At 44.6% G+C, this 19,046-nt stretch overlaps 1 protein-coding gene across 1 annotated transcript; it reads left to right on the top strand.

Annotated features, from left to right (window-relative positions):
- Positions 1-271: 271 nt before the first annotated feature.
- On the top strand, positions 272-1,621 carry LOC129651806 (developmental pluripotency-associated protein 2-like). The gene is given in 1 exon segment (XM_055580357.1): positions 272-1,621. A coding segment is annotated over 1 exon segment (948 nt). The 3' UTR covers positions 1,220-1,621.
- The last annotated feature ends 17,425 nt before the right edge of the window (positions 1,622-19,046 follow it).

The raw sequence follows: 19,046 nt of genomic DNA on the forward strand, positions 1-19,046 counted from the left end.
TTTCTTATTCATTTTCAAAACTTATTTTTTTTAAGTTGTTATATTGTTTTGTATTCAGTAAAACTGAATTCATTTCAGTTACTTAAGAAATCTAAGAATGATTACAGTGTGATTTTGGAAACAAAACTATATTTCAAATAATACCAGACAGGGTGAGAACATTAATATGAAAGAGAAACTATCATGTTTTAAATCACATTGTGAAGGTTCAGAGGATTAAACTGCAGAGATTGAGCATTGTGGCTTTGCCTTTCTCTGAGCATTCCTTGAAATGGCATACTCAAATTAAGGGAAGAATTTCTTTGAAGGGCCATTAGATGAAGAAAATGTGATTCTTACATTGTATCCAGTTAATGAGGAAATTATTGAAGACCATCAAGTGGAACCAGGTGTTTCCTCAACTTCAGAAGTCAAAGAGGAGGCACTGAATACAAATAATCAAGTTCCTCTTCCTCAAACAAATGAGCTTGAGGAAGATTGTCCAAGTTCTAGCTTTAGAAGATCATTTTGTCCCTTGCCGACCACATTGCCTCCGATTAACGATGTGAGTCGGGACACTTTGTGGAACTGGTGCCAACAACTTAAGCTGAGTACTGACGGCCAGAAAATAGAAGTTTATCGGAGACTCCAGGAACATGCTTTTCCTGAAAAAGTTCAGTATATTCCTAAATCATCACGGGAGGCCCGAATGCACTCATGTTCAAGGAAGCACAGCATGGTGACCAAGAGGGGAAGTGTACAGAAAAGGAAGATGAGTGAGAATGAGGAAAGGACTAACATGGTTGAGGTGGTAACTTCAGCTCAGGTAGCCATGCTGGCAGCATGGTCAAGAATTGCGGCAAGGGCTGTTCAACCAAAGGCTGTGAATTCACATGCCCTTCGTGCCTCTGAATCCTTTCTGCCACAAGCCTCAGGTGTCCGGTGGTGTGTGGTCCATGGCAGACTGCTCTTGGCAGACACAGAAGGTTGGGTTCGCCTGCAGTTCCAAGCAGGTCAGACCTGGGTGCCTGACACCCCCAGGAGGATGACCTCCCTCTTCATGTTACCTGCCTGCACTTTTGCACCCCCAGACCTGGAAGACAACCTGTTATGCCCTGAATGCACTAAGAGGAATAAGAAGATTATGAAAAGATTAATCACAATGGGGAGGAGGAAGAAACCTGGTTTGGATACATCAACATCATTGCTTTCAAATGGACCACGTTTTAAAAAAGAATAAGTGATTACCAGAAGGGAAGGAATGGGAGGTAGAGAAATGGGTGAAGAGGGTAATTTTATGGTAATCATGGTAACTAGATTTTTGTAGTATCAAATATCGAATTACTATGTTGTATATCTGTAGTGGGTGTGTGCGTGGGTGTGCTCAATTACTCAGTCATTCACTTGTGCTCGATTCTTTGGGAACTCATGGACTTCAGTCTGCCAGGCTTTGCTGTCCATGGAATTTTCCAGGCAAGAATACTGGTGGAGGACTTGCCATTTCCTTCTCCAGGGGAAACTTCCTGACCCAGGGATCAAACCTGCATCTCCTGCATTGGCAGGAGGATTCTTTACCACTGTGCCATCTGGGAAGCCCTGTACATTTGTAATGTAATGTTTTATATGGTTTTACCTCAATTTTAAAAAAGTTAGAATTCACCACTGAAGTCATCTGGTCTTGGACTTTTGCTTGATGAGAAGTTTTTGATTATTGATTCAATCTACTTACTAGTAATCAGGGGGAAAAGGATAAATTGTGGAGAGCCCACAGTTAAAGTGATTCACATTCCAATGACTGCTATACTCTGTTCTAACCATCCTCAGAGTGGCCTGATGCCTTAAGTACAGATGGGAATGTCTGTATTCTGTACTTAAGGTTTACCTGAAAGTGACTGTTACTAGCTATGTATTGATAGAATGTAGTTTGGTTTTGTTTAGTTAATACATTTTTTTAGCAGTTTTTGACTTAATGCTGAATACTCCATTGTCTGGATGTACCATAATATATCCATTCATATCTTGAAGGCCACCTTGGTTACTTCCAAGTTTTGGCAATTATGAATAAAGCTGCTGTAAACATTTGTGTGCAGGTTTTTGTGTGAACACACAGTTTTCAACTCTTTTGGGTAAATACCAAGGAGTGTCATTTCTGAATCTTATAAATGTAAGTTTAGTTTTGTAAGAAACTGCCAAACTATCTTCCGAAGTGGCTCTCCTGTTTTGTATTCCCACCAGCAATGAATGAGACTTTCTTCTGCTCCACATCCTCACTAGTGTTTGAGGTTGTTTGTTAGTGCTTTGAATCTTGGCCATTCTTTTTAATTTTTTGATTACTATTGAGACTGAGCATTTTTTCAAAAACTAAAGAGTCATTTTTATTTCCTTTCTCCTTAAACTATTTGTTCAAATTTGTTGTCTGTTTTTTCCATCAGGTTATTTGGGCTTTTTGTTTTGTTTGCCATGCCAGACCATTTTGTTTTTGTGTATTTTAGTTTATCCATTTTTTTTTTTCTGAATGATTTCTGGATTTCTTTTTACTTAGAAGAATGATTTTCCTCACTCTTAGATATTACACGTGTGCACATATAAATAGATCAATTTTTGAGATTTATTCTGATAACGTTTAGAGATTTGTTTCAAATATTTAAGTTTTCATATCTACTTAGAATTATATATGATTTAAGATGTGAGCTATGGAATCACCTTTTTCACTCTGAATTGAAATGCTACTTTTATATTTGTTGTTGAAAAGCAATAAATAAATGCATCTGTGTATTTGAGTCTAAAAAAAAATAAATCACATTGTGAATAAAGTTATAGATGCCTATTTTTCAAAGAAAACAAAGAATGTTAGATATTCAGTTCAGTCGCTCAGTTGTGTCTGGCCCTTTGTGATCCCATGTACTGCAGCCTGCCAGGCTTCCCTATCGATCGCCAACTCCTGGAGCATGCTCAAACTCATGTCCATTGAGTCGGTGGTGCTATCCAACCAACTTATCCTCTGTCATCCCCTTCTCCTCCTGCCTTCAATCTTTCCCAGCATCAGGGTCTTTTCAAATGAGACAGCTCTTCGCATCAAGTGGCCAAAGCATTGGATCTTAAGCTTCAGCATCAGTCCTTCCAATGAATATTCAGGACTGATTTCCTTTCAGATTGATTGGTTTGATCTCCTCACAGTCCAAGGGACTCTCAAGAGTCTTCTCCAGCACCACAGTTCAAAAGCATCAATTCTTTGTTGCTCAGCTTTCTTTATTGTCCAGCTCTCACATCCATACATGACTACCGGAAAAACCATAGCTTTGACTAGATGGACCTTTGTCGGCAAAGTAATGTCTCTACTTTTGAATATGTTGTAAAAGTTGGTCATAGCTTTTCTTCCAAGGAGCAAGTGTCTTTTAATTTCATGGCTGCAATCACCATCAGCAGTGATTTTGGAACCTCCCAAAATAAAGTCTCTCACTGTTTCCATTGTTTCCCCATCCATTTGTCATGAAGTGATGGGACCAGATGCCACGATCTTAGTTTTCTGAATGCTGAGTTCTAAGCCAGCTTTTCCACTCTCCTCTTTCACTCTCATCAAGAGGCTCTTTAGTTTCTCTTCACTTTCTGCCATAAGGGTAGTGTCATCTGCATATCTGAGGTTATTGATATTTCTCCCAAAAATCTTGATTCCAGTTTTCATCCAGCCTGGCATTTTGCATGATGTACTCTGCATATAAGTTAAATAAGCAGGGTGACAATATATAGCCTTGACATACTCCTTTCCCAATTTGGAACCAGTCTGTTGTTCCATGTCCAGTTCTAACTGTTGCTTCCTGACCTGCATACAGATTTCTCAGGAGGCAGGTCAGGTGGTCTGGTAGTCCCATCTCCTGAAGAATTTTACACAGTTTGATGTAATCCACACAGTCAGAGGCTTTGGCATAGTCAACAAAGCAGAAGTAGATGTTTTTCTGGAACTCTCTTGCTTTTTTGATGATCCAAAGGATGTTGGCAATTTGATCTCTGGTTCCTCTGCCTTTTCAAAATCCGTCTTGAACATCTGTAAATTTATGGTTCACATACTGTTGATGCCTGGCTTGGAGAATTTTGAGCATTACTCTGCTAGCATGTGAGATGAGTGCAATTGTGTTGGTAGTTTGAGCACCCTTTGTCATTCCCCTTCAGTGGGATTGGAATGAAAACTGACTTTTTCCAGTCCTGTGGCCACTGCTGAGTTTTCCAAATTTGCTGGCATATTGAGTGCAGCACTTTCACAGCATCATCTTTTAGGATTTGAAATAGCTCAACTGGTCTTCCATCACCTCCACTAGCTTTGTTCATAGTGATGCTTCCTAAGGCCCACTTGACTTCACATTCCAGGATGTCTGGCTCTAGGTGAGTGATCACACCATCGTGGTTATCTGGGTCATGAAAATTTATTTTGCATAGTTCTTCTGTGTATTTTTGCCACTTCTTCTTAATATCGTCTGCTTCTGTTAGGGCCATACCATTTCTGTCCTTTTTGTGTGCCCATATTTGCATTAAATGTTTCCCTGGTTTTCTTATTTTCTTGAAGAGATCTCTAGTCTTTTCCATTCTATTGTTTTCCTCTATTTCTTTGCATTGATCATTGAGGAAGGCTTTCTTATCTCTCCTTGCTATTCTTTGGAACTCTGCCTTCAAATGTGTACATCTTTCCTTTTCTTTGCCTTTCACTTCTCTTCTTTTCACAGCTATTTGTAAGCCCACCTCAGGCAACCATTTTGCCTTTTTGCATTTCATTTTCTTGGGGAAGGTCTTGATCCCTGCCTCCTGTACAATGTCCTGAACCTCCATCCATAGCTCTTTAGGCACTCTGTCTATCAGATTTAATCCCTTGAATCTATTTCTCACTTCCACTGTATAGTCATAAGGGTTTTGATCTAGGTCATACCTGAATGGACTAGTGGTTTTCCCTATTGTCTTCAATTTAAGTCTCAATTTTGCAATAAGGAGTTCATGATCTGAGCCACAGTCAGCTCCCGGTCTTGTTTTTGCTGACTGTATAGAGCTTCTCCATCTTTGGCTGCAAAGAATAAAATCAATCTGATTTCGGTATTGACCATCTTGTGATGTTCATGTGTAGTCTTCTCTTGTGTTGTTGGAAGAGGGTGTTTGCTATGACCAGTGCATTCTCTTGGCAAAACTCTATTAGCCTTTGCCCTACTTCATTCTGTACTCCAAGGCCAAATTTGCCTGTTACTCCAGGTGTTTCTTGACTTCCTACTTTTGCATTCCAGTTCCCTATTATGAAAAGGACATCTTTTTTGGGTGTTATTTCTAGAAGGTCTTGTAAGTCTTCCTAGAACCGTTCAACTTCAGCTTCTTCAGCATTACTTGTTGGGGCATAGACTTGGATTACTGTGATGTTGAATGGTTTGCCTTGGAAACAAACAGAGATCATTCTGTTACTTTTGAGATGGCACCCAAGTACTGCATTTCAGCTTCTTTTGTTGACTAGGAGAGCTACTCCATTACTTTTAAGGGACTCTTGCCCACAGTAGTAGATATAATGGTCATCTGAGTTAAATTCACCCATTCCACTCCATCTTAGTTCACTGATTCCTAAAACATTGATGTTCACTCTTGCCATCTCCTGTTTGACCACTTCTAATTTACCTTGACTTATGGACCTACCATTCCAGGTTCCTATGCAATATTGCTCTTTAACCACATTGGACTTTACTTCCATCACTAGTTACATCCACAACTATATGTTGCTTTTGCTTTGATTCCATTTTTTCATTCTTTCTGGAGTTATTTTTCTATTCTTCTCCAGTAGCATATTGGTCACCTACTGACCTGGGGATTTCAACTTTCAGTGTCCTATCTTTTTGCCTTTTCATACTGTTCATGGGGTTCTCAAGTTAAGAATACTGAAGTGGTTTGCCAATCCCTTCTCCAGTGCATTAGATGTAATATTTACAATAAAATAAAATTTGCTGGAAATAGAGGCATCTAGGCCATAGCTATATTAGAGCTACAATTCTTCCCCTCTCACTGAGATTAAAACAATACAATCTTCTACAGTGAAGAAGGAAAAGGATGGCCAGACCGACAGAGATTTCCGGGTTTAGCCCATGAGAAGTGGCTGCAGGCACTGGTGGGCTGTGTGCCTGGTGAGGCTGCTTCAAGGAACAGTGAAGATAAGAGTGACTTTGTGTATCTTGTTTCTGCAGAATTGAGTTTCAGATTTGTTACATTTTTAATTCAAAGTTTATTATACATTATTACTTATAAAAGAGAAAAGAAAACTCACAATGTTTGTAGTAACAAAGGCTGCTATGTTCAAAAATCATGGATAAAAATAAAGTTGAAACATTTGGTGGACCTAAAGCACCCCCACCTCCTACTCCCATCACCACCAAAAACAGAAGAAAACACTGTGATTGTAAACTCCAGCATGTATGATTTGTGCTTGGGGGGAAATCATGGCAGAATTATGAGCCACTGAAACTTTTCAATCTCTGACAGTAAGATAGTCAGTAGTTGATAGATAGGTTTTCTAAGTTTCTATGTTCATTTGGCCTTGCTTAGCAAAGGTGGTCTTCAGTGCTTCCAGAATTGAAAGGTTGTTGAATCACGCAAAGACACCAGGATTCTTGGCCCCCGGAGGAGAAGAATTCAATCCAGGGCCAGAGACAAGGCTTGATCGCTCAGAGCTTTTGTGTAATAAAGTTTTATTAAAGTATAAAGGAGATAGAGAAAGCTTCTGACATAGGCATCAGAAGCGGGCAGAAAGAGTACCCGCTTGCTAGTGTTAACAATGAAGTTATATACTCCAGAGAATGTCTGGAGGTTGTAAGGACCTCCCATAATTTACATTTTAAGATAATAGAATTAGCCAGAAGGTTTGATCCAGAGACTGTCCTTAGGCAGGATACATTATTGTTATATAATCCTAAGGAATGTAGAGAAAGAAAAAAAGTTTGTCCTTTCTTCCTCCTTGAGAATTCCAGACCCCTCTCTCCTTGGGGACCTCTAGGCTCCCTATCAACCTGCCTAGGAAATGACTCTCTCAGAATCACCCCACTGCACCGTTTCCAAGACATAATTTTCTTTTCTTTTGAACACAGCTGGTTACAAACTAGCTGTGCCATTGCAGAAGCTATGGGTCCCACATCTTCCAGCAGAGAAATGCACATCATGGTTGGGAACAGGCCTTACTTTAGGTCTTGTTTTTGGTCTAAGATCTGCTCTGTGCAGCTTTTGCATCACTTTAGCCTGACCTTCACATCAGTCTCAGTTATTTCCCGTTCCTCTTGCCACTTTCCTTGTAGGCACACCGCTGGAATAGCATCCCCCAAGTGTGATGTAGTCTCTCACTCATTGTAGGCATTGTACTCTGACTCCAAATACCATTTTGTTCGAGAATAGATTTCTTCTTTACTCTCGAAGAGGCAGCCCCTTTGTCCCCACCTCAGAGATGGCTGTCTGCCGCCCCAGTATTTCCTAGACAGTCAGGGCCCTTCCTGCGCTTCTTTAGTCTGTTTCTTGCATCTAGATCTGCTCTGCCAGGCTGAGCCTTCGTCACAAGCATAGGCTGTGCAGGAGCAGGGTGGGTTAGCGGTGGCGGTAGTAACCAGCTGGTGTGCTCACGCACGGTTCAGCTCTGGATTTCTGCCTGGCACTCTAAAAGTGTTCAAAGTTTTAAATTCATGTGAAGATTTTCCTTAGAAAGAGAATCGTTGGCTTGAACAGAGTCTTGAGCATAAGCTGATTCTACTAGTTCATTTCTATGTTTGGTAGCTGTTAGATCCAGACCTAAGCAGTGATTCTGCCTTTAACAGTCGAGTGGTCCTTGGAGGTCACTCAGTGTTTCTCAGCTGAAGTCTCATCATGAGGAATACTTTCTCGTGGCCTTGTTGGCATATTTGGTGAATAATGCGTACTAAGTAGCTTCAGTTGTGTCCGACTCTTGGTGACCCCATGGGCTGTAGCCCACCAGGCTCCTCTGTCCATGGGATTCTCCGGGCAAGAACACTGGAGTGGGTTGCCATTTCCTTCTCCAATGCATGAAAGTAAAAAGTGAAAGTGAAGTCGCTCAGTCGTGTCTGACTCTTAGCGACCCCATGGACTGCAGCCTGCCAGGCTCCTCCATCCATGGGATTTTCCGGGCAACAGTACTGGAGTGGGGTGCCATTGCCTTCTCACTCAATTATGGTTTAATATTTAATTAAAAGATACACATTGTATTTACTCATTACACAAGCTTGCCTTGGTCGAATCAGCCTTGTCGAAGACCCAACCCCCTCTCCTGAGAATCACCTCCCGCTTCCTGGAGCCCGTTTACTTTGCTCCACTGTCAATTTGTCACCTGCAACCAGGGGAGAGATGTGCTCAGAAGTAAAGACGTTGGGTGAAGCTTCGGTTGGTACAGGTTGGCAGCGGCCCCGGCAGTGAGGAGACTCAGCCGCTGTGGACCTGAAACCCGGACATGTGCTGCTGCTATAGAACCACCTGCCTTGGTGAGTAGACACATTATATTCCAAAGTCCACAAAGAAAAGAAACAAAAGCCCTTTACACTGCTGACTATGTAACTGGTTATTTTACAGTCATGATGCTAAAACACATTGTGATGGTCTCAACAGAAGAAACAGTAGGAGGTTCTAACCTTTGCATCATATTTGTTGGCAGATGTGTGAATTATTTTTTTTAAAAAGCTCTCTTATCTTAGGGCTGTGACCAACAGCACACCAGGCACCACGTGGCTTTTAGTGTCTGGCTTCTTTCACTTCTTCCACTGTTTTCAGAGTTTGGCTGTCTGATAGCATGGATCCATCCTTCATACCTTTTTACAGCTGAATGATTATATATATGGATGTATATGTGGATGTAGCACATATTACTTATGCATTCATCAACTGATAGACGTTTAGGTTCTTCTTTTGGAATATTATGGCTAATACTGCTATGCACATTTCTGTACAAGATTTTGCATGCACATGTGTTTTCAACTTCCTTGGGTATACACATAGAAGCAGAATGGGTGGCTCAAATGTTAATTCTATGCTTGACTTTTTGAGAAACTGCCAGACTGTATTCCAAAGAAGCAACACTATTTTAGATTTCATTTATATTTTCTTCCTTCTGTTTTCCTTTTTCTCTCTTTGTAGAATTCTGTTATAAACTGTGAATATGAATCAGAAAAATAAACACAGCTTCTTCAATAAGTCAACTGCCAAAAAAAAGAGATAGGAGGATAATTTATTAATTATATAGACATAAGAGACATTTCAACTAATTACACAGTGCTCTGAGAATGACTGTGCCTTTCCAGATGGCCAATATCTCAAATATTTGGGATAGTCTTTGGAGAAGGCGATGGCACCCCACTCTAGTACTCTTGCCTGGAGAATCCCAGGGACGGGGGAGCCTGGTGGGCTGCCATCTATGGCACAGAGTCGGACACGACTGAAGCGACACAGCAGCAGCAGGGATAGTCTTGGGCAAACCAGAGCAGTGTGTTGCCTTGTGTGATGTAGCTGGCCACTATCAATAGGAATTTAGCCAAATCAAAGTATTTTCCAACTAGATTAGTTTTCCAAGTCTTCATACCAGGTACTATTGTGCTCTTAAGTCCTACACCTATATTCTGGTTTATCAGAGTGGGTCCAGAACCACACAACAGAGTCAAAAGGAAACTCTGTTGCATGTGTCTAACTTGCACTGTGTGCTTAGTTACTCAGTCCTCTCCAACTCTTTGTGACCCCATGGACCATAGCCAGGCTAACCCACCAGGCTAATGCCAGGCGTAGTAATGGGAGAGGGTGCACGGTGACTGCAGCCACGAAATGAAAAGACACTTGCTCCCAGGAAGGAAGGCTCTGATAAGCCTAGATGGCGTGTTGAAAAGCAGAGACATCACTTTCTCGACAAAGGTGCATATAGTCAAAGCTATGGTTTTTCTAGTAGCCATGTATGGATGTGAGAGTTAGACCATAAAGAAGGCTGAGCACTGAAGAACTGATGCTTTTGAACTGCGGTGTTGAAGAAGACTCTTGAGAGTCCCTTGGACTGCAAGGAGATCCAACCAGTCCATCCTAAAGGAAATCAGTCCTGAATATTCATTGGAAGGACTGTTGCTGAAACTCCAATACTTTGGCCACTTGATGTGAAGAATTGACTCATTGGAAAAGACCTTGATGCTGGGAAAGATTGAAGGTGGGAAGAGAAGAAAGTGGTGGAGGAAAAGATGGTTTCATGGCATCACCGACTCGATGGACATGAGTTTGAGCAAACTCTGGGAGACAATGACGGACCAGGAAGCCTGGCTTGCTGCAGTCCATGGGGTCGACCGAACAGCCAAGATTTAAGTTGTTGTTTTGGAAGCTGCCACAAGGCGGCAGCATTTCTTCATGTCCGACTCTGGTTCACTCAGGCGACCGGAGCCTTAGGGAAAATTCTGTTCTCGGATTGTCAGAGCGGAAAGTGCGGGAGGAATTACCAAGGGCTTGTTTGTGTCTCATGACTTCTTCCCCCTTACAGTTTATTCCTGAGACACATCTCAGTTCTTGAAACCATCCTCTGCGCAGTGTGCTGACACCGTAGGTGGGGGGACCCTAAGAAAGGAGGCGGAGGTGGGAGCCCCGGGGACTCCTAGAGCTCTCCCAGCACAGAGGCTGCACCGTCCGCGGGGCGCAGTGCGCTCGCTTCCTCTGCAGGACCGGGAGGTCGTGGGCCCGTGAAGAGGTCGCAGGCTCTCCCGTCCATGAGCGGATGGTTGGCCACGCGGGCCGGGATACTCTCCTCCACTCCCTCGGACATAGGGCTTCCCAGCCTCGGCCCCAGCCTGCTCGGGCTCCGGAGATCTGACAGCAGCTCAGGTAGTCAGTGCTAAAGGGGACTGGAGTAGGCTTTTTTCTTTTTTTGTTTTCAAGTATAATATGAATTGGAGTATGTAGATGAGTTACAATGTTGTGGTTTTTTTTTTTTTTTTTTCCCTTTCCTATATACAGCAACTTGATTCAGTTATACAAAGACAGACATGCGTTCCTTTACTGGTCCTTTTCCCATATAGCTTATTACAGAGGGTCGAGTAGCTTCCTTGTGCCATACAGTCTCTCTGTGGATTATTATATAAGTAGCAGGGTGCATATGTTAATATGAGCCAGTTATTTCCTCTGGCCCCTCACCTTTCTCTTTTGGTAATCATAAGGTTCTTTCCTAGGTCTGTGAGTCTGTCATTGTTGGGTAAAGACATTCATTTTGTATCCATTATTAGATTCTACCTGAAAGTGATATCATATGATACTAGTGTTTCAAAGACTCTTGAGAGTCCCTTGGACTGCAAGGAGGTCCAACAAGTCCATCCTAAAGGAGATCAGTCCTGGGTGTTCTTTGGAAGGAATGATGCTGAAGCTGAAACTCCAATACTTTGGCCACCTCTTGTGAAGAGTTGACTCATTGGAAAAGACCTTGATGCTGGGAGGGATTGGGGGCAGGAGAAGGAGACGACAGAGGATGAGATGGCTGGATGGCATCACTGACTTGATGGACATGAGTTTGAGTGAACTCTGGGAGTTGGTGATGGACAGGGAGGCCTGGCGTGCTGCGATTCATGGGGTTACAAAGAGTCGGACATGACTGAGCGACTGAACTGAAAGTGACATCGTATGATACTAGTCTTTCATTGTCTTCCTTACTTTATGTCATTTGATCAGCTCTACTTTCTTTCCTGTGACTGGAAATGGCGTTATTTCATCCTTCTTTGTGGCTGAGTAATATTGTATTACTGTACAAGCACCCTATCTTCTTCATGCATTCATCCGTCCTTTTACACGTAGGTTGCTTCCTTGTCTTAGCTATGGTACCTAGTGCAACTGGGATCGTAGGGGTTCAGGTGTCTTTCAAGATTTTGTTTTTCTCCAAATCTATGCCCAGATGTGGGATTTCAGGGTCCTATGGTGATTCTGTTGAGGTTTTAAGAGAAACTCCATACTTTTCCTTCTAGTTGTTGTATCAGTGTGCATTCCCAAAAAACACTGCAGGAGGGTTACCTGCTCTCCACACACTCTCCAGCATTTATTGTCGCAGATTTTTTTAAATGGCCATTTTGACCGGTGTGAGTTGATACCTCATTGGACTTTTGAGTTACCTATTTATAGAATAATGGGTTATGCTGAGCATCTTCTCATCTGATGAATGATCTTCTCTATGCCTTCTTTGGAGAAATGTCCAGTTAGGTCATTGGCCCATTTTTTGCTGTGTGTTTATATATATATATACATGTATTGAGCCGTGCAAGCTGCTTGCATGAGTTTGTTGTGATATTCTCCTTTGCAAATATTTTTCCCATCCTGAGGGTGGTCTTTTTCTTCTGTTTTAGGTTTCATTTGCTCTGCCAAGGCTTTGAAAGTTAATTAGGTCCCATTTGTTTATTTTAGTTTTTTCCTTATTCTAAGAAGTGGATGCAAAAAGAACCTTCTGTGATTTATGTCAAAGCATGATCTGCCTATATACACCTCAAGAGGCTTATAGTATCTGACGTTACATTTAGATCTGTGAACTGTTTGGAACTTAGCTTTGTGCGTGGTCGTAGGGAGTATTCTAATCTCATTCTTGTTTCCCTTGCTTAAGGAGCCTGCATCCCATCCTCAATAGTGGCTGTTCCCAATTTGTATTTCCAGCATCTGCAGAAGAGGGTTCCCTTTTCATCACACCCTCTACAGGATTTAATGTTTGTAGCGTTTTGGACAGTGGCCCTTCTGACTGGTGTGAGGTGACACCTTGTTGTACTTTCAATTTGCGTTTCTCTAATATTTAGTGATGTTGACATCTTTTCCTGTGACTTTTTTACAAAGGTGCAATATAAACTTTCTCTTGAAATTGGCTTCCTAAAGGTCTTCCAAGTTTTGCATTCTTTTTCAATGACCAGTCCTGGGATATTTCTTGAAATCGGGTATTTTCGCTTGTAGCCCCACAGGCCCTGTGAATATTGTGTCCATTGCACAGCTTTTCATGCATTCTTTTTCAATGACCAGTCCTGGGATATTTCTTGAAATCGGGTATTTTCGCTTGTAGCCCCACAGGCCCTGTGAATATTGTGTCCATTGCACAGCTTTTCATGCTGCTGTTGTTCAGTCACTGAGTCGTGTCATAAGTTGGATTTGTAAGCGTGTGAGTCTGCTTCTGTTGTGTCAATTAGTTCATTTGTGTGAACTGATAGAATACACCTGTCAGTGATATCTGAGGTTATTCGTCTTTCTCTCTCTGACTTACTTCCCTTAGTATGATAATCATTTGGTCCATCCATGCTGGGGTCATTGGCATTATTCTGTTCTCTTTTATAACTTAGTAGGGTTCCAGTGAAGAGGGGTATCACTAAGTGTTCATGTTTTGGTCAATGGACTCGAGAGGTTTATAGTATCTGACTTTACATTTAGATCTGTGAACTGTTTGGAACTTAGTTTCAGATTTGGTTGGTTGGTTGATTGAATTTGGTTGATTCCAGTGTCTTGTGTATTGTAAATCATGCTTCCCTGAGAACAGCAGCACATGTGTCTTTTCCAGTTCTGATTTCTTCTGGAGCTAAGTCCAGGAGTGGGACTGCCAGATCTTGCAGTTTCACTACACTTAGATTTTTTTAAGGAACCTCTATGCTGTTTTCCATAGTTCCTGTACCAATTAACATCCCAATAAAGAATGAAGGGCAATTCTGTTTTCCCTGTGCCCTCTGTAGGACTTATTCCTGGTAGATCTTTTTGATGTTGTTCATCCTGACCAGTTTTAGGTGATTCGTCATGGTAGTTTTGATTTCCATGCATTTAATATTTAGTGAGGTGGAGTATCTGTGCAGGTCCTTTTTTGATCTTATACAGTATAAGTACAATTTACCAGCTGAAATTGGTTTATTGAATGTGTGCCCTGTTTTAAATTATTTTCCAATGATTTACACAGCGACATTGTTTGATGGCAGGTGTCATATACAGTCTCACAGACCTCGTGAATTTTGAGCCCAGCAGCCCTGGTTTTAAAGTTGTTGCTATGGGGAATGGCCACAAGGGGCAGCACTTCTTCATGCCCATCTCTGGTTTCCAGGGCGAGCAGAGCCTTAGGGAAAACCGTGTTCATCCAGGTTCACCCTGCCCTGGAGCCCTCTTGGTCAATTACCGAGCCAACTGCGTCTTTACTCTTTAAAATTATGTAGCTGTCCGGGTGGATGGCATCACCGACTCAATGGACATGAGTTTGAGTAAGCCCCTGGAGATGGTGAAGGACAGGGAAGCCTGGCGTGCCGCGGTCCACGGGGTCACAAAGAGCTGGACACATTGAGCGACTGAACAACAACCAATTGTTCAGGTGTGTGAGAAGCTGACCTGTGTATTTGGGCTTCCCTCGTGGCTCAGCTGGTAAAGAACCCGCCTGCTATGTTAAAGACCTGGGTTCAATCCCTGGGTCGGGAAGATCCCCTGGAGAAGGAAATGGCATCCCACTCCGGTACTATTGCCTGGAAAATCCCATGGACAGAGGAGCCTGGTAGCATACAGTCCATGGGGTCGCAAAGAGTCGGACACGACTGAGCTACTTCACTTTCTTTTCCACTTTCCAATGTTTAGTGACAGCATGTTACCTTGGTCACCTCTTTAAAAACCCTATCTCCAAATTCAGCCATATCCTGGTGTCCCGGGGGTTCAGAACATGAATGTAGGGGGACATGACTGAGCCGTGATGTCCTGCTTCAGAACGAACTGACACGAGCCTCAGTCCCTCCTTCCCTCAAGTCCCCCAGGGGTGACGTGAAGGCCGAGGGAGGGGCCGCGCCCGCCACGCTTGCGTCCCAGCTGCGCAGCCCTTCTCAGCTCTCCTTGACCAGGCAGCAGCATCTCCAGCCCTCCTGCGGAGCGGTTCTGGGGTGCAGTGTCCTTGTCCTCCTGAGGAGCGGTTCTGGGGTGCAGTGTCCTTGTCCTCCAGAGGAGTGGTTCTGGGGTGCTTTTCCCTTGTCCCCCTGAGGAGCAGTTCTGGGGTTCTGTGTCCTTGCCCTCCTGAGGAGCGGGTCTGGGTGTGGTGCTCTGTCCTTGTCCTCCTGAGGAGCGGTTCTGGGGTGCTGTGGCCTTGCCCTCCTGAGGAGCAGGTCTGGGTGTGGTGCTCTGTCCTTGTCCTCCTGAGGAGCGGTTCTGGGGTGCTGTGGCCTTGCCCTCCTGAGGAGCAGGTCTGGGTGTGGTGCTCTGTCCTTGTCCTCCTGAGGAGCGGTTCTGGGGTGCTGTGTCCCTTGTCATTCTGAGGAGCAGTTCTGGGGTGCTTTTCCCTTGTCCCCCTGAGGAGCAGTTCTGGGGTGCTGTGTCTTTTGTCCCCTGAGGAGTGGTTCTGGGGTGTGGTGCTGTGTCCTTGTCATCCTGAGGAACAATTCTGGGGTGCTGTGTCCCTTTTCCTCCTGAGGAGAGGTTCTGGGGTGCGGTACTGTGTCCCTGTCCTTCTAGGGTGCTCAGTGTCTGGGAAACCAGGAGCCAGCAGCCTAGTGGAGATACCAGGAACTCTCAGGGTCCTGGCAAATGCCTCTCCCACCAGACACCCCAGCCAAAGGGGCAAACCTTGGGGGGAATCACAACAGGAAGAGAGTCATGATCTCGTTTATGCTGCAGGAAGAAAACGTTGAGTTGGGGTGTGAGAGGCCCCCTGGGGTCAGGGAGCTTGGTTAGGGCCTGCTGGAGGGATTGGGCTTGGGCCAGGGCTGTGGGGGTAGAGGGGAATTAGCATGGGGACTGGCCATAGGCTCTGCAGGAGGCTCTGACAGTCACTGGAGCACAAGAAAGTGGGAGCCTGGGAAGGCCTGGGTGGGGCTCAGCAACCGGAGAGGGCGGGACCCCTTCTGGGCGTGGGGAGCAGCAGGATCTCAGCCCTCTGAGGGGCCTGTTAGCCCCCAAGATGAGATGCGGATGCAGTGGTTGGGCCAGTGCCTCTGGCCTGGGAGAGGGGCCCAGGCTGGAAATGTCGCTGGAATCATCACAGGAAGAGGAAAGGCCAGGAGGGGGCAGGGGTTACAGCGGACCATGTGCAGTGGCTGCAGTCCTGCTGGAACCGACTCAGAGCCCAGAGCAGTGGCTGCCGGGAGCTCAGCTTCACTTTCTTATTCCTCTGTAAAACTACTGTGTCAGAATTAGGGACACCGTCAGGAGACTTCAGAGCTCTGTGGTGCTGTGACATCGTCAAAGGGTCCCAGGTGGAAACAGAGCCACCGCAGGGCCCGCCTGTGTTCCCAGGAGGGAGGCGTCCCGTCAGGGCTCCGGCCTCACAGCCGTCACCAGGGAGCTCCTGCCCTCAGGACTGGCTCCTCGTTCCCACCAGCTGCCGGTCAGAGGCCCAGGCACCCGCATCCTGGCTCCAACCTCCCGGACCTGGCTTCTGGGACAGCTTAGGGGTAAGCAAGACCCTCACACTCCTGTGCCTGCCTGGGGTAAGAACGTCTAAAAATCTGCACCTCGCAGACTGTGCAGGGCTGAGTGTTTCCAGCAGGTATAGGGGAAAGATGTGGTGAGGTTCCTACATGTGCAGGGCCTTCCCAGCGCAGAGATCTGTGCATTTCCCCGGCCAGTCAGCTCCCCCACGTCGTCCTTCCAGGAAGCCCAGATCCAGGGTCACGAGGGCAGAGGCCGTCTCCCTGCTTGTCTGTGACTTCTCACCCCACGGTGAGGAGCCTGGCTCCCACCATCTGCCATTTATCTTTGCCTTGCTCCATTCCAAAAGACACGTGCAGAAGTTTCAGCTTTCTTAGGTACTGCAGCCTGGAGAGAACCCCATAAAATAAGCCCACTGTTTATGAAAGATCCATTTTGCCTTTAGTCTACACATTCTGTTAATCTCCAAAGTTGAGTCAGCACCTTTTGCTCCATCCCTTACACTGAGGCTACTCTATGTGTGTTTCTATTATTCTGAGTCCAAGCACACTCCGCTGGCTGCACAATAAGCCAATGAATCCGAGAGACGAGGTGTTGAGACAAAGAAGAAACTTTAACTGGGGAGCCAGCAGACCAAGAAGATGGCAGGTTAGCACCTCAAAATAACTGCCTTATTGGGGTCCAGATGCTGGGTTCTTTTATAAACCAGAGAGAAAGAAGCAATGAGGAACTAAAGTCAAATGCAGCATAGAGAGGGAGAGGCAGTGGGGAAGTAAAGGGAAAGGGCCTTCAGTCTTGCAAAACATCTCCCACAGAATGTGCAGCCTTGGAAGGGGTGTGGGTAGGGACAAACTATTCCTCCATGAGCTGAACAAAGGCGCTTTAGTTCACAGTCAAGCAGAGGGGTAGGGTCCTCCAGGCAAGCCACTGAGCATGATTATAATAATAAAAACAAAAAAAGCGAGTCACAAGTCACAGAAACAGCTTCCAACATGGAGTCGGGTTGGCTCTCTCCCTGCCACACTACTACAGCTACATACTACCACAGCGTGCATTCCACTGCTGCATCCAAAATAGCTAAATGTGAGTAGATTTTGTTTACCCCTCGGGCCACACAAATCTGTGGGCTCAGACAAAAACACAGGGACAGGCTTTCCATCCTACAGTTGAAGAGGAAAAGTTAAAATTTTACATAACCCCCTGCTCCTTCTGCCTCTGTAACTCAGCTTGCTTCTTGCAAAGTCTGGATCACATAGGTCACGTAGTCTCAGAAAGCAGGGACTTACAATACTAGGAACCGGAGCTTATCTCACTCACCCTTGTCCTGCTCTTTGCAATGGCCTAGCCCAGGGACGGTGGAGCCTGGTGGGCTGCCATCTATGGGGTCGCACAGAGACGGACACGACTGAAGCGACTTAGCAGCAGCAGCAGCAGCCCCTGTAAACCTGCTTAATCATGCCTGTCCAGGTCAGGCATCCCCCTCCCCATCTTGATTGCTATTCTCACGCACGAGAAACCCCTTAGTTTAAACCAGCCTATTAACAGCTAGTGTTGCCTACTATAGTCTGTCTATAAAAACTCTGTAACCCTTTTGTTCGGGGCTCAGAGCTTGGAGTGTTAACTTCTCAGGGCCTGCCAGCATAATAAACCTGAGTTCTCCAACTCTCTAAGTGTGGTGCTTGGTTTTTTGAGTACTGGTTTCTGCAACAATATGTCAGATAAGATTTATTCTTTTTTTCCCCATGGGTTGATGGCTCATTCCTTTCTATTGCTGAGCAGTATTCACTGCATGTGTATGGGAGGAAAAACCATTTTCCTCTAACCTAGGTGGTTAGTTGAGACTTTCCCTGTAAAAGACAAAAAAAGACAAATTACCAGGAGAAAAACAGAAGTTTAATAGCATGGATACCTCCTGTATATATGGAAGTTAACCAAGAAAACTGAGTCACTCCCTTAAGTGTCCAAAGCCATCACCTTAAATGCCATCTTCAGACACAAACAAAAGACCTTGGGGTTGTGGGGGAAGGGGAAGGTCAGTTATGGCAGGCTATCATGCAAAACACAGTAAAGAAGGGTATGGGTGTTTGCAGATTGAAGTCAGGACTTATCCATTGATAAGAGTTACTTGAGATTTAATCATCTGCTTATTTCTGGTGGGAAAAGGGACAGCCCTTAAATATGGAGAATTCTCTATTGTAAATGTCCTTCTCAAAAGGACAATTACTATTTAGTTTTCCAAGATTCCTTTTTTTAAAAAACATTAGACTGAAATAATCTTTATGCCAGAGAGTCATATTTTGGTCAAGTCAGGTCTGCTGGCATAAACTTCTAGGATTTCCTTGTAATCATGTGAAGGCCCACCTTCTCCCACAGGAAGGAGGGTGGCTGGATTCAGGGCCTGACAAGGCTGAATAGTAACCTGGAGGTTCTCACATAACAGTCCCTGGTATTGAGTAATCTGGGATGTCAACAGCCATTTATGGGGGTCCCCTCGCAGGGGAGTGTTGACCTCATGTGGGACTTTTATGATCAAATCTTGGCCCAAAGTCAGCTTGGTTGCCTCGAGGACCAGTAAGGCAACCACAGCAACTGCCCATAAGCATCCTGGCCACCCAGCGGCAACGTTGTCCAGCTGTTTCGGGAGAGAAGCCACGGGTCTGTCCCGTGTCCCCATAGTCTGGGACGACACTCCCATAGCCACCTTGTTGTTT

Source organism: Bubalus kerabau, chromosome 4 (genome assembly GCF_029407905.1).
Source record: "Bubalus kerabau isolate K-KA32 ecotype Philippines breed swamp buffalo chromosome 4, PCC_UOA_SB_1v2, whole genome shotgun sequence".
Taxonomy (NCBI): domain Eukaryota; kingdom Metazoa; phylum Chordata; class Mammalia; order Artiodactyla; family Bovidae; genus Bubalus; species Bubalus kerabau.